The sequence below is a fragment of the Podarcis pityusensis genome, assembly GCF_964106645.2.
Source record: "Podarcis pityusensis genome assembly, chromosome: 1".
Taxonomy (NCBI): domain Eukaryota; kingdom Metazoa; phylum Chordata; class Lepidosauria; order Squamata; family Lacertidae; genus Podarcis; species Podarcis pityusensis.
In genome coordinates this window covers 104,230,187-104,256,953 of record NC_138028.1, presented here as the reverse complement: position 1 = coordinate 104,256,953, position 26,767 = coordinate 104,230,187, and the positions used below count along the sequence as shown (strand labels likewise).

General features: G+C 42.9%; 2 protein-coding genes across 2 annotated transcripts in view; one reads left to right on the top strand and one right to left on the bottom strand.

Moving 5' to 3' along the window:
• LOC308475555 (uncharacterized protein) overlaps window positions 1-26,767 on the bottom strand; it is a gene marked incomplete at its 5' end in the record, with an annotated part of 499,606 nt that overhangs the window by 243,656 nt on the left and 229,183 nt on the right. The window lies entirely within an intron of this gene.
• On the top strand, window positions 1,985-26,767 carry RND3 (Rho family GTPase 3). The gene is made up of 5 exons (XM_081009116.1): window positions 1,985-2,350; window positions 3,041-3,128; window positions 17,655-17,764; window positions 21,046-21,180; window positions 24,782-26,767. Exons 1-5 carry the CDS (start codon window positions 2,201-2,203, stop codon window positions 25,031-25,033), a joined length of 735 nt encoding a protein of 244 aa, XP_080865242.1. The 5' UTR covers window positions 1,985-2,200; the 3' UTR covers window positions 25,034-26,767.

Here is a 26,767-nt window from a genome sequence, read left to right as displayed (position 1 = left end):
GACTGACAGACCGTAGCCAGGGAACCAATATATGTAGAATTTCAAAGCACCATTTTAGTGGCCACAGCCACTACATGTGACTTTAGTCACATACAGCGGGTATGTGAATCAGCTGTAAGCGTCACAGGCATGAAAAGAATGACGTTTCAAGAGAAATGATCAGGAATCATATGTGCTCAGTAACAACAACGACATAAAAGATTTACTTCCTGATCCTGAGGAGGGAGGGAGACAGCAGACTTTGCATTGTGCAACATCTTAGTATAACTGGACCTAGAAAAGGGTTGATTTACATTGACATGAGAGGCACTTCCTGGATAGGTGGAGATTATCCAGCTTTCCTTATCTTAGCAAAGTTCATTCTTCTCATTTATTTTTGGCAAATCTGCCAAAGAAATTTTTCTCCCTCTTTTATCTGAAAATAGCAGAAGAGTAACCGATTCACACACTTCGCCAGTTTGAGAACTGTTTTCCCATTCTAAGCTACTGCACTGATTGAATTCATTTTATTCTTTCCCTTTCCTCAGCTTATAAAGAAGATATTTTGTCTCACTTTAAGCATAATCAAGCTTGCGCTTTGCAGAACAACTTTACCAAACAGCTACACAGGAGGACCATATCTACTGTGGGAATAACAAAACATTGTAACGAAGCAACAACAAAGAGTCTGATGACACTTTAAGGGCCAGCAAATTTACTATAGTACAGTATAAGCTTTCAGAGACTTTATCAGACGATGATGGTATCAGATTACACTGCTGTATCTGATGGTCACAGTTCCTTTAAGAGATACGCCTTTCACTTTAATATATCTGCAAAAAGTCACCTCCCTCTTGGAATCCCTTTCCCAAACACAACATCCTCAGAGCTTGTCCTGTTTGGCTTGTAGCCTTTTCCACCACCACCATGGGCAGCTCCCCCTCCCCAGAAAAAATCAAGTAAATAAATAAAAATAATTAATGCAGGACCCTAGGTCAACTGGGGAAGAGTTGCACTCCTAGTTCATCAGCATTTTTCTGAAATACCCTCCTCACTATAAGGATGTGGCTTGGCTGCATGTATGTACATTTCAGCACATGATTCTCTTTCCAAAGCGGTTTACCCCAACACTCTAATTCCAATGAAAACCCCACTTTGCTTCAAAGCCTTCCATGTGCAGCCCTGGGCGTAGCTGCCCTCCACCCCACCCCCAATCAAGTAAATAAAAATACTGAACTGACCAATCTCGCCACAGATACCTTGGTTCAGCTGCTTTTGGGTGAGGAAAGGGAGCATACTGGTAGGGTAAATTTAATTAGTTAATTAATTGCACATACCCACAGACATTAATACCTGCATTAAAGTATTGCTGGGGACTGGAGTGTCATGTCCGGGCCCCTAGACAGGAGAGGAGTGGGGGGTGGGGGAGAGGGAGGGAGAGAGAGATAGTGTGCGTCTGCAGTTGCTCACTGGTGAGGATGGGGCAGGCATGCACTCTGCACGCGACCAGAGGCACGTTGCCTCGCGCCTGCTTCTCCCATCCCTGGGCTCAGTCCTGCGACTGGGGAAAAAAAAGAGATTTTTGCCGGGGCTGAGCTTTGCCACAAAATGCCGTTAAGTTAAGCCCGGCAGTCAAAAAATAAATAAGGCTATCGATTCTACTACACCTCCTTGAAAGTGTCTGTCTCAAGGAACGCGATCGAGCGAGTTTCGTGGCCAGAACATCCTCTGGCCCTTCCTTCGGGTTCCTAAGCAGCAGCAGCAGCAGCAGCAGCTAAAACAAACCGAAGCCGCTTCCTCCTTCCTTGTGCGGAGTTCTCCCTCCGCTTGCTCCAGGTGGCTTTTCTCCCCTAGAGGGCGCGTCGCAGCCGGCCGAAGGCGCCTCCTTGGCCGCGCTTTGCAGGCTCCATAAAAGGACAAGAGGCGGATCGCTTACTTTCTCTCCTTGAGCTCCGGATTGGAAGGCGGCGGGGCATATAAATCCGGGCAGGGCGGAGTGAAACAAAGCAGTTTGCAAGCAGCCGGACCTGCTAGGAGGGAAGGAAGAACTTCAGAGGGGGCGGCAGCGGCAGCGGCAGCAGGGGGGAGAGAGAAAGGACTTGTCGAGCGCACGGCGGTGAACCGCGCGGTTTCTTCTGCTTTTCTTGGTTTCTGCTCCCCATCGTGCCGTTTCGTTGGTTTTGTTTGAGAGAAGACGGGGGGAAGGGCTAAGGACACCTCAATGAAGGAAAGAAGAGCCAGCCAGAAATTATCCAGCAAATCGATCATGGATCCTAATCAAAACGTGAAGTGCAAGATAGTCGTGGTTGGGGATACCCAGTGCGGAAAGACGGCTCTGCTGCACGTCTTTGCCAAGGACTGCTTCCCGGAGGTACGTGTGGACCCGCTTGTCTGAGTTCTTGGAATTTAGCGCTACGTGGTTCTTTTACGAAGTGGAGCGCTGTGATTTCTTTTTGGTTAAAGTTAACTTTCAGCGCTATCTGTTAAATCTGTGGGAAGCCAGTTTAAAGCGGGTGAGACCGTTTTCACAGAAGAGATCCCAGGATGCTTAACCCCCCCCTCACAGGAATCACACAAAAAAATAAAAATTAAAGCATCTTTAAGACGACCTCTCTCTCTCGTGCCCTATTGTGAGCCACACGTGGAATGCGGGATAGAACTCGAACGTTCTTTCTGCGTTCGAATTAGAGACCCATTCACTGAGGCAGTGCCGGTTCAAGCCTCGCGCCCAGTGGTGGTAGAGGGAAGCGCTTAGATCTGTCCGTATTTTATAGGTCGTGGGTTTCAGCGTCGCGCTGGAATTCACAAGCCCATCCCGCTGGTGTAAGTTGCCTATTTTCAAACGCTTTGTTGGTTTTCAGTGAAAACGGTCCAATCCCTCAGTAGTTAGGAAATGGTTAAACGATTAAGAAGGGTGAGGGGCCAATTTAGGCTGAAATCTCTGTGGTCTCTCCTCTCCCCCCCCCCCACTGAATTTACAGGAAAGATGTGTTTGATACGCGGTGCAAACTTTCAAGAGATGGTAATCTGCTATTTGTGTTTTCTCCCTTTCCTTGCCCAGAACTACGTCCCCACCGTGTTTGAGAATTACACGGCCAGTTTTGAAATAGACACACAAAGGATAGAACTCAGTCTCTGGGATACTTCTGGTAAGGGATTTTCTTGCTCGCAGGAATGCCTGTTCTGTTTCCATGCCATTCTGGTGACTCACATTGGTTTGTATATAATTACAAGCCATTGCTGTAGCCTCTGTTGTTAACACCCTGCAGATGATGTAACTACTTGCCTTTTAGTTTTTTTCATTTTACTTTAATGGACTTTAATGCAACCTGACTCTTTTCCCTCCCTGCCCCCTCTTTTTAATTGCAACTATTTCTGCATTGTGGTGAGACTGAGACAATTGTATTTACCTAACTCCCCTTCCCTAACTCCCCTTCCCGGCTTGACTCTGTAAAGGTTCTTGGGATAATTAACTGAACAGATGGGAGAGGGTTATTATGGCCTATCATAAGCCTTTCATTTTAATATTTGTCGCCGCTGCTGCGAAAACCAGCATGTGTTCTCCTTTTGGTAATATGTGATTATACAGAAACAAGGAGCTTAGCAGCTACACAAATGCCTAAGTGTGAGAGGATGTTTTCCTTGCTGAGCCGTGTCCTCACTCTTCCTCAGGATCTGCTTCTAAGTGTTCCAAATATCCCCCCAAAAAACCATGCATAGGAAGCCTTCAAATGAGCATAATGAGAAGTAAAGTTACTCATTGGAAGTGTTTGGCTGTAAAACCAGCAGGGGGTGAGAAAGCTTCTGAAGACATGGAAGTTAAGGGAATGAGAAAGAAAAACTGGAGTTTGGTAGTGGTTGTGATGTTCATTGATTATGTTGCCTGTTTGTAGGTACAGTAGGTATAGGAGACTAGCAGCAGATGAAGCGTCTTAATACCATTAATGGTATCTTAATACCATTGGTTGATTTCTCAGTATTGTCTACATCAGTGTTTCCCAAACTCTGGTCTCCAGCTGCTTTTGGACTACAATTCTCATCTTCCCTGAGCACTGGTCTTGCTAGCTAGGGATGATGGTTTTCCAGCTGTTTTGGATTACAGCTCTCAAGTTTGGGAAACACTGGTCTACATTGACTAACAGGAGCTCCTGGGGGTTGCAGGCAAGAGTCCTTCCTGGCAACACCAAGGATTGAACCTGGAACCTTCTGCCTGCAAAGGCTGTCCTCTGTTGCTCAGCTGTGGCACTTTGTTTCCCAAGTCTTGTTTGATTAAAGAAAGCAGTGTTCTTCTACTATTACTCCAGTACCATGCTATCCACCTCCTTTCCAAATTGATGGCTGGCCATGTAGTTCAAGACATTATTGCCTTTCCTTTAAGAGTCACAGCCACGGTCTTGTAGAACCTTGATTTGGGGGAAACTGAAGAAAAAGTACAACTTGCTTGGATCAGCTAAGAAATCCAGTTTTGAGGGACAGATGGTTATTTTCTTCTATTGCAGTTGTGGCCAAGTTTCATAATCTTGGAAACCACTCCAGACAGTAGTCTAGAGCGGTTTTCCCTAGCCTCGGGTACCCAGATATTGTTGCACAGCAATTCTCATCATCCCTGACCACTGGGCCATGCTGCCTTCTGCTGACTGGAGCTGTGGTCCAAGGCTGGGAAAAACTAGTATAGAGGCTGGCTCCATAATAATAAAGTTAGTCCCATTTAGTAGCATGAGCCTCCTTTGTGGAGAATAACATTTAAGCATGGCATTACATGGAACAGGGTCACCAACATGGTACGCTTCACACATTGCTGGACTCTAACTCCTGCCATTGCCGGCCAGCATGGCCAGTGGTCAGGGATGATGAATCCAGCAGAATCCACAGGTCACCTTGTTGGCTGCTCCTGACATAGAGCATCCAAAAGGGAGCTTTTTGCACCTTTTTACAACTTGGAAAGGTTCTAGGTAGGGTCACTAAGATTATAATGGCCTTGGAGCCATATCTAGGATGCCAGTTGGCCTTCCCTGTTCCAGAGGATGCTAGTTCTGGGCTGTGCTTGGTTTATGGTGGAAATGAGTGTATGGGAGTCATCGTAGCCAGTATCTTCTGAAGTTAAGATGGGGAACATGTGGTCCTCCAGATGTTGTTGGACTACAGTTCCATCATTGCTGGTTGTTGGCCATGCTGGCTGGAGCTGGTGTTGGTTGGAGTCAGTCCAGCAACATCTGGAAGGCTGCACTTTCCCCATCTGTTCTGTAAAGACTTTTTTGGGGGGAGGACTTGGAGCATATAGTAGGTTCCTCCAAATAGTGCGCTCTCTCTCTTAAGGACATAATTTCCCATTCTTGTGCTGGTTTATATGAATGTGTTAAGTTTTGGGGGTTTTTTTTAAAGTTCCTGCAGAGATAATCCATTGGCTGAGATGAGGGCTATAAAGCACTGTGCTTAATGGGGGAGAGTTAAAATCATCTTTGTTCGCTGGCGTTTATGACAGATTAAAGAACACTCTGTGGCAGAGTGCAAGAGGGCGACCAAGGAGAGGGAGACAAAGGAATGTACAGGGTGCTGAGAGCAGCTAGCAAGGGAATGTGAGCGCTGTCTCTTGTCACTAAGTGCAGGAAGGGAGCAGACCACCCAACGTAGAAGCCATCCATCCCAGGGCAGAGAAGCAAAATGGAGCTGGAGAAGATACCCCCTACACACACACACACACACACACACACACACACACACTTTTTACAGTAGAATGAAAAGCACAGTTGAATTACTTAATGGAATTTGCAGTAACTTCAAGAAGTGGGCAAGATTTATTTTATTTTACTTGCCTGCCAGTAGCAAGAGCCTAAGCACAAAATCTGCTTGTGGCACACAAAGGGCTGTCCTGTGAGGAAGGCACGTCGAAGGCGATAAAAGGCTGAAGTGGCAAGACTCTGCTTGTCTTGTAAATCTGGCAACACTTGTACAGCTCTTTTGAAGAAACCACAGCTAAGCTCTTTCTGCCTTAGCAGCCTTAACACGAACATTACTGCTGTTGGCATCACTGGAATGCATGCTTCCAGATGTGGATGACAGCTGTGAAGGCTGGCAGTTCTGGTTCTTTTTCATTTTCTCTCTCTCCTACAGGGGAATGCTTGCTGCCTTTTTCACTCTTCTGTGATAAAGCCAAATTAAATTCCTCTCCCCCCCCCCCCGCCTCCCATTGCCTTAGTAGGAGAATGAACATGAAATGAAGAGGGAGCAGCAAAGGAATTAAAAGGGGGAGGGGGAATTTATCGCATCTGCAAGACTTTATTTCTTAAATATATTTTTGTGTGCATGAGGACTGACATTAATCTATGCTTTTTGTATCTTGCATAATGGTCAGAAAGTAAAGTCCCATTGAACTAAATGAGACTTACTCTATGTGAATATGTGCTTGCTCATTCCTTCAGAAGTTTGCCACTGGGACTTACTCAAAGTGGATTCTTCTGCCTATTCCAAACTTAGTTATTTATTTACATTTATATTCCACTTTTCCAACAAGGGTTGGTTCTATCTCTCTATTTTATCCTTACAGCAACCCTGTGAGGAAGGTTAGATGGACTGACATTGACTAACCCAACATCACCCAAATGGATGAGTGGAGATTTGAACCCTAGTTTCCCTGGCCCTAGTCTAACACACTACCCACCACACCATACTGGCTCTGGGATTCTTTCTTCCTGGGCTTAACATGGACCAAGGTATAGCCTCACATTCTAGACAGGATATGAACATTGATTCAAAGAGGCCTTCAATATATTAGTTTGGTATTTTACAGACACTTCTTAATGATCTGTGATTCAACGTATTGGTTATTTATCAAAATACAGATTTGGACACCTAGTTATCTGGGCCTCAGATCTTATGATCTGCCATCTCTGAGTTTGTTTCCTGGTTGTACATTGTTTAGATAAGATCAGCTGTAACTGAGTTGAAATTATTACTGTATGACAGTTTCTTAACCCTTTTTAAAAGACAGGTCTTATTAGTCTAAGTCAAGATCTGGGCTTGGCCTCAACAGTCCTCATTTTCCAGTATGGTGTCATAGCTTAAGTAGGTCAGATCTGCAACAGCTGAGTTGGTTGCAGAGGTTAATGATGAGCAATATAGTGTGATATTTTCCTATCAAAGACAACTGGGGACAACTGTACTGGAAGTGCAAAATAGGGTAAAACAACTAAGCTATTCTAGATGGTCTGTCTGGGAGGATTTGCATTATTTAAAGTTTTGGCAGCACTCTTGCAATGCTTTTATAGAGCAATGGGACAAAATAAGATAATTTAAACACATGAAAGATAATATTGGAAATCCTACAGTTTTGTGGCTACAGAATGTCTCTACTGTAGAATAACCACACACACAAATAATGACCCACATTTAATGATACCACTTAGGAAATACTATTTTTTTTTTTAGATGCTAGTTTAATTTGATAGTGGTATTCCCAAGACATTTCCATATGAGTTTATTAGTCTCCAGTGTTAACCCCATTAAACAAGTATATCTCCTTTAAATCATCACCTGTCTTGCATGAACATTTCTGAATGTTTAGTGTTTCGCATTAACTGAAGTTAATTGCTGTTTGACTTTAAATGCATCCATTTGGAGAAGTAATTCTGGTCTTACTGTAACTGAGGTCAACAGCAAAGATCCAGAAATTAGTAAACAAAGACGAAAATCTCTTTAGGCTTTGCCCTAAACACTTGAATGGCAATCCATAGACTCCTTCCTCCAGAGCAGCCTTTCTCAACTTTGGGTCTCTAGATGTTGTTGGACTACAACTCCCATCATTTCCTAGCCAGCATCCTAGTCATGGATGATGGGACTTGTACTTCAAGAACATCTGGGGGTTCGAGATGGAGAGACGCTGCTCTAGAGAGTCAACCCTGTGGAAGCTGTGATATCATTCTGGGTCTATCCCAGCTAAAATAGACAGGCGTCACTGAAGCTGCAAGTTGCAATAAGTTGAATGGTTTGCTCTAGCCTTCGTCAACCTGGTGCCCTTCAGATCCTTTGGGAGTTAGTCTAAGGCTGGTTTACAGCATGGTGACCACATTTTTAACAAGAATGCCACGCATTCTGAGAGTATGCTACTCTATAGTATGTTTGCACTCCCCAGCAGTTTGTTTAACTTCTAGTTTATCAAGCTGGGGAGCAGGCAGTGTATGAAAGTCTGGTAGAAATGCAAGCACACATCTCTTTGCCATAGCCAGGCCTAGGGTCCTTTCTGCAATAGGGTCCATGTTTGTGTCACACTCTTGCTGCCTGTGCCCTTGTGGCACAGATGGATCACTTATGATATACAAAACGATACCTACAAAATCTAAGAATGACTTTGCAAGATGTTTTCATTCTGCACCCCTGAAATATCTTTACTTTTCCTGGGGAGGGTATAGTGGTATTAAATCTTTAGATGGATAAATATTTGAGCATTGCACATTAAAGCAATTGGACTGGTTATGTATCTGATTTCCACCCTTTCCCCCCTTCACAGCAGCTGTGGAATAATTTGCAGAAAATCATATATAATTCTGTAGTCTTATTACATGGCATGCAGCAGCAGTAAATGAGCTCATTTTTTAAACAAGATCATTTCAGAATAATGTTTGGCTACTCGTAGCTTCTTCAGGTCCTGTCTAATGGAATCCATAAAGACAATTTACCTGTGTCTGGCTTCTGCTGAATATCCTATCAAAGCTGAAACACATATTTTATCTTCCCTCATTAAAATTTGACTCTCTTACATAATTCAAATTTCATGGGTGCATCATAAAACTGTGAAGCAGTTGCAGCCATCTTGTGGGCTTAACTATATATCCCAAATACTTCATGAATTGCAGAATATCAAGGAAACCTGAAAATGTGGACTTGGGATGGACGTTCTCAACAAGAGTATCAAAGAGTGGCACAGATTCCCAATGAGTTGAGCTTGCTGTGGTTCTGAGGCTCACTGTGTGTCTTTCACTCTATATAGATCAGACAAAACTGTCTGATCCCCTGAAGAGTTCTGTATAAGTTCCAGAATGTTGGTGTACCTCATAAAGAGGGTGCTTATTATTGACAAATGAATTAAACCCTGAATTGCATTCTTCCTCTTGTAGCCTTTAGTAACTGGTTACTCAGTTACCCTGAATCCAGTATTCCTTAGCTGGAAATTACTAGGATCTAACTTTAAAACTTTAATGGAGTCAGTTGTTGGAATGTGAGAAGCCTTACTTAAGAGATGGGTAGCCTGTGGTCCTCCAGATTTTTTTAGGTTCCAGCTCCCAACATCCCTGATTATGGGCCATGTTGGCTGGGGCTGATGAACAATGGAGTCCAACAACCTTTGGAGGGTAACAGATTCCCCATCCCTGCCTTACTTTGTAAAACAAATACCTTCTACTTAGGGAGAGCAACTTCCAAGCACTTTGAATTTAACTTGTAAACTTCAGAGATGAACATGCAAACTGATAACTTGGTCAGCTTAGGACATTGGTATGGGACATGCTGAGGCAGTCTTTCACCCCGGGGTCATGGGCAGATATCTGACACAAAGATCAACCACAAGTTACTGCTGGCTGTCAGTAAGTCTGATCTGACATTAGTCTGTAACCAATGGTAGTGGCAGACTTTTCTACTGTTCTAAGTGATAGTGTGATATTTCAACCTCTCTCATCATCAAAATCATTGCCGTAATCAACCCAAAGCCTGCATGAGGGGAAAAACACCAAGGAATCCTTGGAGTTGTAGTTTGTGGATCCTAAAAAGTGTTAGAGATTATTAGTCCCCACATAGAACAACAGTTTACAGAGCCCTGGCAGATGGGGAATTTATTGTTAGCAAACAAGAAGTCTGTACTTTGAACAGAGATCACATCAGACATGATGCAATAGAATTACTCAGTGAAAAGCCACATAAACTTAAGCCAAAACTTTAGGTTATGCTGAGTCGGCATGTCCTTTTGAGCCTGGTATCGCCACCAACTTACCAAGCAGTGTGGACAATCTTTACTTCCAAAGCTCCATTTTGACAGGAGATCTTGTACCTCCTTTGTGGTCCTTGGCTTCCTTTTGGCAACTTTCATGCAAGGTGTAATGGCAGAGTTTTGCTCATCTCCTATCTTGTTATGGGATTATAAACTGCATTTTTTGAGTGTTTAGCTGCTTTAAATGTCCACATGGAGTCAGGCAAATATATACTTTTACACAAGTGGCACAGGCTTACTTTGAAGCATACTTTTAAGAGTCAAAATCCTATCATGGCATTCCTGTTGCTCTTGTGGGCTTCCTATTGACATCTGATTGGTCATTGTGAAGACAGAATGCTGGACTAGGTAGGACTTTGTTCTGAACCAGCGGGACTGTTACCATGTTCTTATGAAACTATACTCACAGTTCCTGCAAATTTAGAGGTGGCTAGAAATCAGCCTTCCCTAACCTGGTGTCCTCCAATGTTTTGGATTCCCAATTCCCAGGGATGGTATGGGTTATAGTCGCAACAACATCTGGAGGGCACCAGGTTGCAGAAGGATGAAAAAGGTATGCGTGTGTGGTATACATTTCACAAAATCTGGATCTGAAGCTTTGTTGGAGTCACAGTGATTTTGTCAATCTGCTCATTTTCTTTAGTTGAGCATGGTTTCGCATTTTCTGAGACCATCTTGGAGAAAGATTGAACAGAGTATGCTATTGAGCTGCCTTGAAAAGGGTCTGTTTAGACTTGACATGCATTCCCAAGATTCCTCAGGCTCTGAGGATTTTGTTCTGGTAAGGAGATTGGAATGATGAAATGCCCTATTGAATTCTATCTCTCGGCTTTTGTTCTGAGTGGCTGTCTTCTTTGGGCATTGATAAAGGATCCCACTATTGCTTGTTTGAAAGAAGAGAGAAAACACATTTCTTGTGAAGCATCTGAATTCTGCACACTCTCAAAGGATGCACTTAAAGCCTCCCATTCATTCCCTTTCATTCTTTCCCAGAGAAGAATGGCAGCTTGTCTCATTTATGTGAAAGCTTCATATACTTGTCTTAGCATGCTGCATTGTAATAACAGGAAATTTTTGTCCATAGTAAGTGTAATCACAGATCCAACTGGTATAAGTGCATGCCATACGTATGCATGTACATATATGGTGCGATAGACCTCTTGAGGAGTGGTGACTGAGCACTTAGGTATGTGTCTAAGGAATTTTTTTTCCTGGGTGAGGCTCTTCACTCTTCTCTTGAGCAAGCAACGTCTCTGTCCAAATTTTAATGATCCTTAAAAGCAAATGCCTTATCCTGCCCATACCTGTTTCAGAATATTCTGATGAGAAAGGAGGGTGGCAACTATGCCTAGAGCTAAGTGATAGCTGTGGGTGGAAATTGCAATGTGATCTACACCTGCCTAACACTCTGAAATTAGTAGAGGTCATCTAGCACATGGAATGCTGCACCAGGGGCCAATCTGGTGCGGTAGATGGAGCACTAGAGCTGGAGGAATTGCTTTAAAATCTCTGCTTGCCATGAAATTCTTTGGTTGACTTTAAGAGATGCATAAGAACAGGAATTTGGGGACCTGTGGCCCTGCAGATGTGGTTGGACTATAGGTCATCTTCACTCTGGGCCATTGGCCATGATGGCTGGGACTGAGGGGAATTGGAGTCTAACCACAACTGGAGAGCCACAGATTCCCCAACACCATATATGTGGGAACATAAGCTGCATCAGACCAAGATCCATCAGGTCTTTGGGAAGCTCACAACCCAAAGACAAAAGCTTGTAGTCTGTCCTCACCCCTGTATCTGGAATTGAGGAGTGCATGGAGGTTTCAGTTAGTTACTTATTAAGCCATTGATAGTGAATCAGGTGACAGGAAATAGCACCTCTCCAGCCTGAAAAATCAGATAGCCAGTGCCAGTCAGAGTAACCAATGCCTGGCTAGACAGACAAATTATCTCATGTCCTCATGGATAATGTCCACTTCCCTTTTCCCAATAGTAGCCTCATCGGTAGTAATCCTCATGGGGGTTTGTAATGATTAAGAACTCAAAAAATAAAATAAAATTAGCTTTCATAGACAGGTGTGGGCAGATGGACTTCTGCATGTTTTGCAAGAATATCTTACAGCAGGGGTAGCCAACACAGTGCTTTTCAGACATGGTTGAACTACAACCTCCATCCTCTCACCCCATTGGCCTTGCTGATGGGAACTGGAGTCAAATAACGTCAGGCTGCTGCCTCTGCAATACAGCTGTCACTTGGCAGTACTGCTCCAGTAATAAAATGGGCCCAGCCCATTAGTTCCCTGAGAAAGTATGCCTTTACCAGTGTTGTCCAAACTGCAGCCTGACAAATGTTGGCTCTTGGGACCCAGCCCAAAGGTTAATGGCTGCTTGCAGAACCGATAAGAGAGGCTGTTTCACCCATTGCCCGTGCCTGCTTAGACAAGGCACATGAAATCAGATATTGTGCTAGGAAAAAGGAAATCTCCACTTCCTGCAGAGGTTTAAATAGCCTGTTGCACGTTTAACTCTTGTGCTGAGAGATGAGCATTACGATAGGTTTCTGATGCACTGAAGCTATCAGTAGCAATACACAGGCATGTGATTCGAGGCTGTGGAGAATCTGGAGGAAACTTTCAGACTGAGCAGACCACCTTCTGTTTGCCAAGGCTTCAGCCCATATGTTCCTGTTTGCTTCAAAAGCAGCATTCCTCAAATTCTTTCCTTGTGGTCTTTAGCTGCCCAGCTGGTCTGTTTTTTGAGACGAGTTCCTTTTGCTGTTTACCTTACTACACCCTGAAACAGCAGGAGCTTCTTTTGCCAGGAGGAGGAACCTGCACACAAGCGTCTTCCTAAAACGATTGCAGTGTTGTTTCTGTACAGCCCTTGAAAGCACATTTTCATTTCATCCATTTAAATCTTGGAGATTTTGAATACAACCAGCTTCCCCAACTCCAGTGGGTGAACCTGACCTAACACACCTAATGTGTTTCCAATAATCCTGTACATAAATAGTAAACTCCCTTCTCCCAAGTGTGGATTCTTGTGCAACCAAAATGGGCAGCACCTCACAGGATTGGCAGGTTATGGGGAATTCCAAAGTTGGGAGTACAAAAAAAGTGTGTGGGAACCCCCAATAATAGTCCAGTGAGGACAGAGCATGCTCAGTGGTTGTGGAACAGTGACTTTTCAGAGGAAAAAACTGGTGGTGGTGCAGGAATGGAATCTTCTTCTTCTTTGGCGATCACTTATAGCCGAGTAAGATTCTTCAATTCGAGTGCTCGTAGGCCAGTGTTTCCCAGTTGTCGGTGTTTATACTATATTTTATAAGATTTGCCTTGGGAGAGTCTTTGAACCTCTTTTGTTGACCACCAGCATTATGCCCTCCATCTTTAAGTTCGGAATAGAGTAGTTGCTTTGGAAGACGATAATCAGGCATCCGCACAACATGACCCGTCCAACGAAGTTGATGTTGAAGAATCATTGCTTCAACACTGGTGATCTTTGCTTCTTCCAGTACACTGGCATTAGTTCACCTGCCTTCCCAGGTGATGTGTAATAGCGCATCCTAGAAGATGACATGGTTGGCAGGAGCATTTTACGCGGTTGCAGGTCCCACCTGAAATGTTGATAAGTTTGAATTCTGTTCCTCTGGATTCCTGGGAGAGAGCTCTTGGTCATTTAAAATAATCCATAGAGTTCCTTAAGAGATGGCCTGTTTCAGCAAGCTCTTTTGCCTTGCCGGAAGCTGCCAAAAAGGCAGTGGTGCTCAAGGAGATGCTGAATGTAAATACCAAAAGAGAAATCCCCTCTAATTAGCTGTTACAGGTTCTAGCAGTTCATTAAACTGTGAGAGCCTCAAAGATCTAATTGATATTTGGTGCGGATGAAGTTCCTGATGTAATATATTCAGAGGATATTAATAATTACATATAAATGTATTTTGCCAGACACCATGGGACCTATGTGGGCTGTGGCTGTGTGTAACAGTGATGACTTATTTATACTGAGTCTCCGCAATGTTTGACACACCAAGCTGAATGTGGCCCTGATATCAGTGGTTGCTGGTCAAGATTCTTCTCTGCAAGTGAATTATAAGTCACCGGGGAGCAGCCGCAGGACCTTGTGGGCTTCCCAGAGGCATCTGCTTGGACACTGTGGGAAACAGGATATTGAATGAGATGGACCACTGGCTTGATCCAGAAGAGGTCATCCTGGGATTAAAGGGATCGTGACCCTTTAAGTTCCAGGCAGGCAGCACAAATAGGAGGCTTATTAAGCCATGGTGACCGCAGTGTATGGTTGACTTGTTGAGTCAGAGGCTGTGCAAACCTGTCTGTGCACTCCTGCAACTATGCAAACAGCTCAAGGCAGGGAAAGGCATTTTTTCCTCAGGAGGGACCAATCTCCAGGTGTGTTGCCTTGTGTTGTTGCCTAGATGCAGGTAGTTAACCCTTGACAAGATCTACCAATTATGCGGGTACCAGTGTGGCTCTTCATAGCAAAGGCAACTACTGCTTTTCCTTGCATACGTCTTTTCCTTTTGCTGAAGGTGATAGATTACTGGTCTTACTTACTATTAAAAGTGGTTGTATAAACACTAGCATTTTGCAGGAAGCACATCTGCCCTGACTTGGAATGAACCTAATCACATGTGCAGGTCCAACACCCAAGCAGATTCTGAAAGGTTCTGGGATAACAACTGGGCCTAACTTACATCTGTAGCTACAGATACAAAAATTAGGCATGATGTTGCATTGCCATAGTCCTTCTAAATCAGTTGTGGGAAAGATTTCACCCTCTAGATGTTGCTGAACTACACCTCCCATTGGCACCAGCATGCATGGCCAATAACCAGGGATGATGGGAGCTGCAGTTTAGCAAAATCTGGTGGGCCAAAGGTTATCCACACCTGTTCTAAATGGAATAAGAAAGCACTGTTTAAAAAAGAGATTTTACTAGGTGACCTTGGCTCAAAGTTAGGAGACTGAGGGTCCTTATTTTCTAGCCATATTATGCATTAATAATCCAGGCTCATCAGAAGAGATTCAGATTGTTTTGACCTTTGAATGGAAGCTCAGAACTGCATCTGTGTAACTCATTCCTTTTTTTTTTTTTAAATGATATTTATTAAGCATTTTAAAGTTACCAAAAAAAACAAAGAAACAAAGAAGAAGAAAAAACAAAGGAAAAGCAAACAGCAGTCAAACCATACAAATCAATAAAAATAAAAAAACAAAGACAAAACACATCAAAATCCAAAAAACAAAAGTAAACCACAAACAATTAAAAACAGATCCAATATTCCCAAATCCTTAACTGTCATTGCCTTATTTCATCGACCTCCTCAAACCTCCCTTTTTTGTATTCCAGTTATTAATTATAACAGCAAATCCTTCCCATTTTTCATAATATTCTGTCATTAAATTACCTTAATCTATTTTAACCTTATCTTACTTTAAAAGACCCTAAAACTTAAAACTTAAATCTTATTTATACCAATTTCTCATAACCATAACATATTCTTGCATAGTTCTTTTTAACATTTCTGCTAAAGCCAAATAGTTTTCTTCCAACATTTTTCTAATACTCATTAATTTTACAAAACAATCCTAAATAAATTTTTTTTAAAAAAACTTTCTTCCAATCTTCCTCCAACGTCTCTTCCTCCTGGTCCCGGGTTTTGTCAGTCCTTTCTGTCTCATCCATTTAGTTCATTAACCTGGTAATCTTATGTCCGAGGCCCTTAAGTCTCTTCCATGTCCCTTCCGCAGATCTTCTCCATATTTATACCTGTACTTTACTTTGTCTCCTGGTCCTTTCACTCGTGGAGACTCCAACTTGACAGTATTTTTGTCCCTTCTCGACAGATCAGCCCCTTTTCCATAATCCACACTGAACTCCATGTGGTATTTAAAAGCATGTTTCAAAGTCCCTCCAAAGTTGGGGACCCCCACAACCCCAAACTCCTCACGGCCCATTGCCAGACTTGGAAAGTCAAGACATCCCTGCATAGGGGGGTCTATCCAGCCCCCCATCTCCAAGCCCAACAAAACTCTATCTCTTCAAATCTGGCTTTTTCCAAGTTCATTTGTCAAATCCAACAACTCATGTTCCTGCTGGGCCACAGCTCCCTCCATCTCTGCCACCAGAGGTCCAACAATGATCTCCTCCCTCATCTGATCTGTCAGAGCACACTCCTGAGTTGATTCCTGGGTGGGTTCTATATAGATACCCACTACCTGTCCAAAATTTCTAATCGCCACAGTCATCAAATCCGTCTTCTCATGTAACTGTTCCAATAAAGCACTTGTCTTACAGAAAGCACGCACCAGAGCCTCTGAATACATTGTTATGCAAGGTCAGAAGTCTGTTCCCATGATCTTAATCTGTTTGCAGCTGCGAAGCTCCCCAGTTCAAGTTTAATAATAGTTTCACAAGCTCCCTCTAGGGGAAGAACTTCTATTTGTATCAATCTCTTTTCTTTCTTTTTTTTAACAGCAGATCTAACAACAAAGTTTCCTTTTTCAGATATTTTGTCAGTATTTGTTCCTTTAAAATGCGAAAGAGAACAATGGAATCACTATGTTTCTCTTCTTTTAACTATCTGTCAAAAACATTTGTCTATAGTCAATGAACTTCCTAAAAACATCTGTCCTGACATCCCGCTCCCAGGTTCAAGACAGTGGAAAATTACTTTTCTTTACACTCTCTCCTGCAAGTTTAAACCATCCGGAAAAAATCCCCCCTCTTCTCCTGCTTCCGAAGGGGGTTCAGTAGTTTTAGATGATGAAAGTTGATCCTTTACAAACGATTTTCTGAACTCTAGTTTGCCATGTCTTTGCTTTAATCTATCTACAAGAAACGGAAGGCTGACTTCCTGTTTAGACCTTCCCGCTTCAGTGCCAAATTAAGAAGAATTTCTAATCCAATTTTCCCTTCTACTCACAGATCGTTGTTTAAAGTCCAATTGTCCAAGTTTGATCTGCTCACGGGTAGTTGTTTTTGTAACCAAATTGTCCCAGGAAAAAGGTAGCGCTCTCCGGCAATGGCTGTGCGGCTTCGCTCCACGGAAGAAGCAGTTGACTCTCAGCACTGCGCCACTAACCCCTCTTCGCTCCGGAGCCCGTAGTTGGGTTCCTTTATGGATTGGGGGGGCGCAAAAGGTGCCCGCCGAGTCTCATGGTCACAGGCTTCCTCTGCCTGTGATTTTTTGAAGGGTCCCCGCTTCGCTGTAGCGGAACAGACCCGTTTTCCGTGGAGCCAGTCCCTCCGGATCAGAGGGAGTCCGCCATTACCGATGGCGCCACCCCAGAAGTCTGTGTAACTCATTCCTAAGTAGCAGCTCAACATGTGCATCCATCACAGATGCACGGATTGGCCAGAAGGAAGCCTTACATCAGTGTGGGAAAGGCCTGCGTGGTCATGGTTTGACAAGCATGGTGATCTGCTATACCAAGCTTTATGGTAGCCACCACTTATATGGTGCCGATTTGTTTGAAGCTGACCTAAATTAACAATAACCTACTGAGGATATGGAGCACTCTTGTTTCTGGCAGGTGGTGAGATCTTGAAAAAGTGAGGTGAGGAAGCAAAGGGAAATATAGCAGAGGCATGGATGGAACACTTAGGGTGCGTCATTTAACTGTGTATACATAATGTTTCTTTTCCGCCCATAACATTATCTCACTTATTTCAACAGGGTCTCCTTACTATGATAACGTCCGCCCACTTTCCTACCCAGATTCCGATGCCGTCTTAATTTGTTTTGACATAAGCCGTCCAGAAACACTTGACAGTGTGTTGAAAAAGGTAAGTGATGGAAAATAACTCTAAATGTATATGCAGAGCTAGGATATGTCACTGCTGCCATCTGTATATATGATCTTGAAGTGTAAAAGCCAGGCTGATTATTGCCGCACTCCCAAGTATTATGCAAACCAACTGAGAAGCTAAAAAATATTAGTCCATTATTCCCCCAGGTTTCAGGTGTGTTGGCCCAGGCAAGTGTTGATCATGGGGTAAAGGTGGCTTTCACTTCGAAATCCTTCTCTAAGGTTTAGATTCAAATCCTATAGCCTGCTGTACTGAGGGGGATTCGGGCTCTAGTACCTTGGGAAGGAACTCTTAGCTCAGTGGGGCGGCATGTGATTTCCTTGAAGAAGGTCTCTTGATTCAATCCCTAATTATAGACTTTTGGCAGGAGTGGAGAAACTGCAGCCTTGCACATGTTGTTGAATTTTAGCACTCATCCTCCCTGACAGTTGGCCATCCTGGCCAGGGCTGATGAGATTTGGAGCCCAATTACATCTTGATGGCTTATAGGTTTCCCATCCCTGACACACAGTTATATGAACTCCCTGGCCAATGGCATTTGGATAGGTACTGCAATAAGAGTAGACAATATATAGGGCCAGAATGGGGAACCAGTGACCTTCCAGATGGATTCCTAATGCCCATCATTTCCAGCCGGCATGGCCAACAGTTACGTATGATAGGAGTTATAATCTACAGCATCTACAGGTCCACAGGTTCCCCATCCCTGATAAGTAGTTAGATGGAATCCAATCAGTTTACTTTGCAGCTTCATAGTTGAATGTATATTGACAGGATGCACAATTATTGGCATACTGTTTTGATCAATATAATTAGTATTCATGCACTTAGCAAGTGAAAAGAGCCAATATCCGCATGATCCTTGTTCAGCCATACAAGGAGAAGATTTCTGGTCCAGACCTTAATTCCTAAAGTCAGACTAGAGGCCAATTCTTCTTTGGTGTGCCACAGTATGAAGACTGACTCTGCCCATTGAATTGAATTTTTCAGTAGTGATGAGTGCGCCAGTCCTTGCTGATTTTGATTTAATTAGGAGGATATCCACCAGAAGCTCAAAAGTAATATATATATACTTCCTCTGGGATAGTATGTTTCTCAATACCACTTGGTGGGAATTGCAGGTGGGCAAAGTGTTGTTGCACTTAGGTCCTGCTTGCATTCTTCCCATAGGCATCTGGTTGGCCACTGTAAGAACAGGATGCTGGACTAGCTGGGTCTTTCATCTGATCCAGAAGAGCTCTTCGTAGGTTCTTAGTGGATGACCAAGAGGTCATGTGCATAAATGGAAGAGTGCCATGTGTGGATGAGGCTCAAGTTAGATTGCTGTCAGGAAGAATCTTCAACAGCCCTGGATTCTGTCAGAGATGGGCACTATTTCCTGGGTTTCTGGAGAAAATGGCTGCCATAATCTTTATTGTTTGCATGAACAAAGTCCTTGGGATCAGCTGGTGCTACCTTGCCTTGGCAAGTTTTGGGGAAGGGAAGGGGTTAAATAATCCTCTTCTCCAATAGTGAGAGCTCTTAATTCCCTTTCCACATTTTACTTCCTGCTACTGGTTCAGAGAGGTTAAAACAAACATTACTCATGCCCTGCTTACTGTTGTCATGGCCGACATCAACAAAACTTTGGAATTGAGTTTGTCTGTGTCGAAGGCCTAATATGACCTACAGAGGTGTAGCCCAGTAGACTCAGGAAAGGTGAGAAAAGTTCAGATTCTACGCTAACAGTTTGACTTGTGGAGCAATATAAGCAAGTCCCTAGAACTCAGCTTTAGTTACTTTCTATGTCGCAAGTGTATTGCAGTGATTAACTGCTGCGGAATACAACAAACAATAGTGCTATTGTTGATTTTATGTTGGGGTGCGTCACTGACCCTCAACCTCTCTCAAGGCTCCAAATACATTAATAACTTCAGCCTGCAACAAGAAGCACATTTGACCTGTAGATTCTCACCGTATGCTTCTGTCGCATCAGTCTTTCCCATATCTTTCCATAAGGTGTTTGTGGCAGAGTTAGGGTGGATCATGACCCAGTTGTGAGCTGGAGACAGTGGTGTATGCAGAGGGTGCAATTAAGCAAAGTAAGCTGTCGCTAAGTCCCAGTGAATTCATTGGGACTTAAATATAAGTAGCCCTTTGCAAATATTTTCTGTGCAGCTGGGAAACCTGGAAAATGTGGGATTGCACAGAGCTCTTTATTATGTAAATGATATGTGCAAAGACCTTCCTCAGCTTGGTGTCCTGTAGATGTTTTGATCTATGAAACTCATTTCCCCCAGCTAGTAAGGCCAGTGGATTATGGGTGGGATACAGAGCTTCAGCTGGAGGTCAGAAATGGTAGTCTACAGACATAGTCTCGTCCCCTCACTCCATGCATTGAAGTGCAGATGACTTGAGTGAACATTAATTCCGTTTTCAATGGTTTGTCCATGATTGTCTATTTTGCTGAGTTGCATTCATTTTTATGCCCTGCAATGTACTTGAATGCTAGAATTCCTGTTCATGTGACCCTCTGGGAATTGTGATGTTTTTACGTGCTAGTCCTCTGCACCTGGGGGAAGAATGTAGATGACATTGTATTCAAGGTTTAAGCTTCACATTTTAACTTCCCTGCAGTATGGACTATATACCATCTGTGTGTATGACATAGGTTAAGACCATATTTTTGATCTAATTATATGCTTCTCCTTTGTTGTAAGACCTGCTTGTAACTTGGCATTTGGGCAGCTGTTTAAACTTGCTTTGAGAAAACTCCCTTGATTATATCTATTCAGTCAGTTGAGTGAATGAGTCATAGGGAGGGAAAACGTAATGTATGCTGTGGCAGCTGGCCTATCTGTAGGCAGGTAGGGATGGATGTCCTCATTTTTAAAATAATATTTCATTCCTGGTTTTCATAATACAAGAAATAAACAATAAACATTTTTTAAAAAACCCAAACAGAAGTATACATAAACTCAGATGAAGTACATTTTTTAAAACTGAATAATTGCATCAAAAAGTTGGGAGAATTGCAGATTTTGAAGGATTGCTGTACTGGTGCATTTCAAATTAGTTCACTTTAAAATGTGAACCAAACAATTCCTCCCCCATCTATCCTATCAGCAGGGAGTGCAACACCAAATGTTTCCTTCTAGTACTTCACTGTAGTACAGCTGACAACTGAAGCATGATTCTTTAAAGCATCTCATTGCATTAGATGGCCACCTCAGTGTTTCTTATGGCAGCAGGATACTAACACTGTACTATTTTCACAGTGGAAAGGTGAAATCCAGGAGTTTTGTCCCAACACCAAGATGCTTCTGGTTGGCTGCAAGTCTGACCTGCGCACAGATGTTAGTACACTAGTAGAGCTGTCCAATCACAGGCAAACACCAGTATCTTATGATCAGGTAAGTGCCATGTCGTGTTTTGCTTGTTAATGAATGATGCACACTTCTGACTTGATTCATTCAAATCCTCCTTGGGGCACAGTGCTGCAAAGAGTGTTAGTTATATTACACCACTTTTCATCACTGCTGGTGATCAGCAGTTGGGATCTGTACTTTTCTTATATCAGATGCTGTATGCTACTGACTTAAGGGGTTGCAGGTCACTGGTAGAGCCTATGTTTCTTAAGCAAACAGTTCAGTCATTAGCATCTCCAGCTAAGGCTGGGAAGGGCATCTCTCTAAAACCCTGCTAAGCCACTGCCAGTCAGTTCAGACCATTCTACCTGGCATCCTGCAGATGCTTATCCACATGTCTTGGACCATAACTCCCATCATTCCTGCCCATTGGCCATTCTGGCTGGGGCTGATGGGAGTTGTAGTCTAAGATTTCTGGAGGACACCATGTTGGCACAGCCCAGTGTGGACGATACTGCGCTAGATAGATCAGTGGTCTAAGTCAGTTTAAGGCATCTTTCAGTGTTCCTGTGACTCAGTCAAGATGAGGAAAGTGGGTGCCGAGTAGTGCTAGTGTTGTTGCATAGTCCCACTTCATACTTGGCATTGCATCAGGCTGATGAAGAAAGTGCCTCTCCTCATTAGTGGGGAGTCCATAATTCTCCCCAGTAAGGAAATAGGGAGCACTAGACACAGCATACCCTGCAGTTTATGCTCCATCCACATTTGTCTATATTCTGCTCCTCTTCCCCCCATTTCCTATGTTGTTCAATCTGGATAACTAAGCTGGCCATAGGTCCACGTGGCTTTAATGTGTTCTGCACTCTCTCTCTCTCTGGAGAGGAAGAGTGCAACCTTTGTTTCCTTTTGTATTGGTAAGCAATAAAACAGAACTGCTCTTTTTCTTTGAAAAGAACCGCTGCGAGTGTGTATACCTCTTCAAACTTGAAACTGGACATTTATGTAAAAGTAATTGCATGCCTTCCTCTCACCAAGGGATTATGACATGAAAACTACATAGTATTTTGTAAAGCTCCATAAACATCAGTCCTGTGTAAGACCAACAATCTGCCCACTTCTAAGGCACACTTAACTGGAAGAAAATTCCATTGAAATTGGTGAGGTTTACTTCAAAGTAAATTTGGCTGGATTCCTTTGGGCTTCAGTTTCCCAATTCTTCACAGTGTCCCTGTTTTTGATAGAATTGTCTAATTGTATAGAATGTTATGGGCTCCCCCCTTTCCTTTTTTACATCTCACAAGGATTGTACACTTTAATGTCAAGTGACAACTGGACCCAACTGGGTTGGGACTGCTGATTGTCTTAGATCTGTCAGCAGCCTTTGATATGGTTGATCATGATCTTCTGGACCACCGCCTCGCCGATGTGGGGACACAGGGCACAGCCCAACAATGGCTGTGCTCTTTTATCTCTGGTCGGGCACAGAGGGTGGCGCTAGGGAGGGAGATGTTGTTCATGCTTGTTGAAGCTGTTGGGTTTTGGAGTCCAACAGCATTAGAGCACCACAGAATAGGCCATCCCTAGAATAGGGACAAGAAAGACCACAGTGTCTTTCTCTTTTGGGTGGTGGCTTCCAAGTAATAGTCATGATTCAAGGCTTTTCTGGTACGTTCAATCGCTGCAAACGTTGGCCTCCAAGGGCTGCATTTTTGTAGATTATAAATAATGTTTTTCTGTAATATATGAAGCAGGATTACTCCTCCATTCTCCTCCTCAGTGGTTTCCAACAAAATGTTTTTGACTTTACTCACTGGGAATTAATTGACTAGTACAATCCAAAACCCTCTGATTGCTACTTCAGTCATTAGCAGACAGGCTGTTTAATTAATGTTGACTGAGTCTCCTATCCCCATTCTCCCCCTCCCTACCCTCCATTAAAAAGTTTGCACAAGGCTGTGTGTCTGAGGATTGCTCCTGTCCCCAAAATTCCAACTGCTTCTCTGAACAGCCAGTAGCCTATGGTTTCTGGAAGTCTTCCAAATCATCTCAGTTTGACAGGATGTAGTACAGTGACAAAGTACACGAGGCGTTTCCTAATGTCAGTGGCAAACCTTTTGTTTGTACAGCCTCAATCTTTAGACAGTCCAAGTTCTAGTTAAGCGGCGTTTTCCCCAAAACTCTGGTGCTACACAGGAAATCCCTGTAGCATTTTGTTTTTCTCTTATCTTTGAAAGAGCTTGTATCTAGAACTGCAGTGGGTGACTTCCTTATCTATGCTTTAAAAGCTTTTGGTAATTTTGTGTGGTGGTAAATAGCAAGGTGGGACTAGAATGCTTGATTTGTATGGTAAACAGGGTTCCCCTCCCCCAAGTTTAATCCTATTGATTTAGAAAAAGAGTTGAACGTTTTGACTGACAAATAATTTTTCCCTTGATGCACCTGCACCATGTTCTCTAGGCACACACTTTAATTCTAGCCATGTTTATCTGGAAGTCAGCCCTATTGATTTCAAGGTCAAACTATTCTGTATGCTTGCCTCTGGCATAAAACTGGCCCTGCTTAGAGATGGAACAGATGCCATCTGATGTTTGAAACCCTGCAGCTAGCATAGACTTCTAGTTTCTGAAGGGCTGCAGTCTGTTGCTTTAAGGGAGCTTAGAGACTGAATTCAGTGGGGTCACCTGACGGCATATGGCTGGATTTTTCTCTTCTGCAACTAGGTGGGGGTTTCTTAAAGTCAACTACTGTAGGTCAGAATCTGAACACATTAAACTATTCAACCTGTGTTTGGGGGGGGGGATGGCAGACACCCAAACCTAAAACTCTACTTTATCTACTGCATAAGCAGTGGTTTGAACCACAACAGATAAGGCAAAGTAGCCTCCTTGGCAAGGGAAGTCCTTGCAAACTCCTTAACCCACTGAAGGTCAAAGTGCCACAAAGATCTGGTCTGTGTAAGGAGTTGTTGCTGGTCTTGCATTCCCACACATACTATCTCTGCTAGAGGGAATTATTGTCCTCATCTCTGGAAATTTCCAGAGGTGTGAATGACCTTGCATGAGATCTGCTGGTGGGGCGGGTTAGCAGGAACACCAGCCTAGGATTGCTAATGGCCACAAAAACACAACACCAGACCATTGACCTAAATTTATGAATTGCTGTGGCTAGAGAACCCTGACATCCATGTGGGTTAGGGCTTGTGGGAATTGGAGCCCAACAACATCTGAAGGGCTCCATGTTGGCTACCTCTGCTTGGCCCTACATGCCCTTTCAGGTCAGAAACAAAAGGGTAAATAGATCAGATATATTTTTGCAGCTATGCTTGTACTCCTCAGTTCCTTCCTTGTAAGGCTACTTTGTAAGCTGGGGTTGAGGGTGCTTAAATTGAAGATGCTCTTGGTCTCCATGTCCAATGCAGAAAGTCTTTAAAACTGGTGTGCCCAATAATCTGCAAGTTCTAGGTTGCTTTCTGTATTTATAAGGACAGTGGATTCTCCTCCTTATTTGCCTGATGTGTTGCCTTTTGTTTCCTCAAAGCATTATCTCTAAAACAGCATCCCAGAGTAATGATTATATGGCTTGTCTTAGTTCTCTCTGGATTTCTGCTGATGCCTGTAATCTAATCTATTCTCCTCTACCTCCACAGGGTGCAAACATGGCCAAGCAGATTGGAGCAGCCACATACATTGAATGTTCAGCCTTGCAGTCAGAAAACAGCGTAAGGGACATTTTCCATGTTGCTACCTTGGCCTGTGTGAACAAAACAAATAAAAATGTTAAGCGGAACAAGTCTCAGAGGGCAACTAAACGAATTTCACACATGCCAGGCCGGCCGGAACTTTCTACAGTCACCACAGATCTGCGAAAGGACAAAGCGAAGAGCTGCACAGTGATGTGAAGGATTTTGTTTCCTTAAATGGAGGTAGCAAGGACAATTGTGTTTGGGTGGGATAGGTGAAGACTCAACGAGAAGTGCCCAGTGAAAATGGTCTCTTGTAAGGGCATGCCAGTGATAAAAGGCGATGATTCACCTTCCGTAGGCAAGAAACTGTACTTGGGGAGCTGGTATGTAGAGGAAGCAGTGGGAAGAGATGGATTCTGAAGGGATGTCAATGTTACTTGGATGAAATACCAAATACGAAGGAAACTATGTGAATGTGCTAAAGAAGTGAAAGGATTGGTAGCACCTGAAGAAATGATGTCCTGGAGGATACTTATTTTTAGATCTATTTTTTGAATACTGACTTTGATTTTGATTACAATCTAAAACGTTGCTTAAAAAAAAAGAAAAGTCAAGATATTCCTATTCCCTTCATTGTGAAGCTTGCCCCTTTGAGACTGTTTGGTTTCCCTCCCCCACCAAAAAAGAGAGAATATGATTGCTTTTCCTCTTGGTTTATGTTAAAGAAATAGGAAATATAGGTCATCCAGAGGAAAACACTTTGTTAAAAGAGGCTTTAAAATCTCCCCCCCCCCCCCGAGGCAACTAGAGAAGGAAGAAATTAAAGAAATCAGTAATAAAATAGCCTTCATAAGCTTCTAATTATATGGAATGAAGCTGAAGAAATATCTGTTAAGAGTACGGTAGTTCTCAAACACAGAATCTTCCTCTTCTCCATTGTGACTGTAATGAGAAATTTGATAATGGCCTGAAAGTCAATTTTTTGAATGGCTGCTTCATAAGGCAGTTGTATACTGTATGGACGTCCTGTTGCAAGATCTAAACAAATGGTGCTACGATTTAGTTATAAAAAGGTCCTTAATTAGAAAGGAATTTTAGTCTTACTGCCCTCCTAAGCTGCTCCTTGGGTGCGAAGGAGGCCAAACCCAGCACTGTGTAAGGAAATAAGTGCTGCTCTGCTCTATGACTTTTCTACAATTCTATACTGGGTGTTTTTGTTTTTTGTTTCTTTTTTTTGTTTCGTTTTTTAAGTTAGCACATGAGCCAACATACCCAATTATCTCTTCTTATGATGCATCTCTAAAATGGCTGCATATGGATGACTGTCTCTTATTACACGTTTCTGTTTACTTGTAATGAGCACTCTAAGGAAATAGGGGGAGGAGGAACCTGAAGAACAGCGGAGCCTTTAAGGGGTCCCTAGTGGAAACTGGATATTGCATTAATCCTAAAGGTCTAATGCAAGCATATCCAGACAGTGATCATTAAACATTACTTGTGTGACCCAGATTCTGTCAAATTCCTTTTCACTGACTGATGACTATTGTTACATCCACTAAGCCAATCTTGAAAATAGTTTGCAGATGTTGTTATGCTTCAGCAGACACAGCAGAACTCTGTCCAGGGTGTCTCTAGGACTTGTTGAATGCAAGCATTTTTCTCAAATGCTTCATTTTTGAAGTATTATTTCCACAAAAATTCCAGATATATTGCCACCATAAGATGCTTTGGATTGATGCAATGGTATGCTTAAGGCAGTATTAAAAAAAAAAAAAAAGCTGGCAAGTGCTTTCTGTATTTAAGTATTGTAAAAAGAAAAATAAGTTAACTGTTTCAGCAAGACACCCCTCACTTTTTAACATATGTCCGTCACTTTGTATGTTTGGTTATTGTTTCTGCAGTATTTATTTTTTTCTTTTAAATAAAAAAAATGTTTAGTCGTTGGTAAAA

Excerpts from the sequence above, each read along its gene's own strand:
- RND3 (XM_081009116.1), top strand. The coding sequence starts at position 2,201 with ATGAAGGAAAGAAGAGCCAGCCAGAAATTATCCAGCAAATCGATCATG. Across the intron at positions 2,351-3,040 it reads CCAAGGACTGCTTCCCGGAG|AACTACGTCCCCACCGTGTT; the intron begins GTACGTGTGGAC and ends TTCCTTGCCCAG. Across the intron at positions 3,129-17,654 it reads CAGTCTCTGGGATACTTCTG|GGTCTCCTTACTATGATAAC; the intron begins GTAAGGGATTTT and ends TTATTTCAACAG.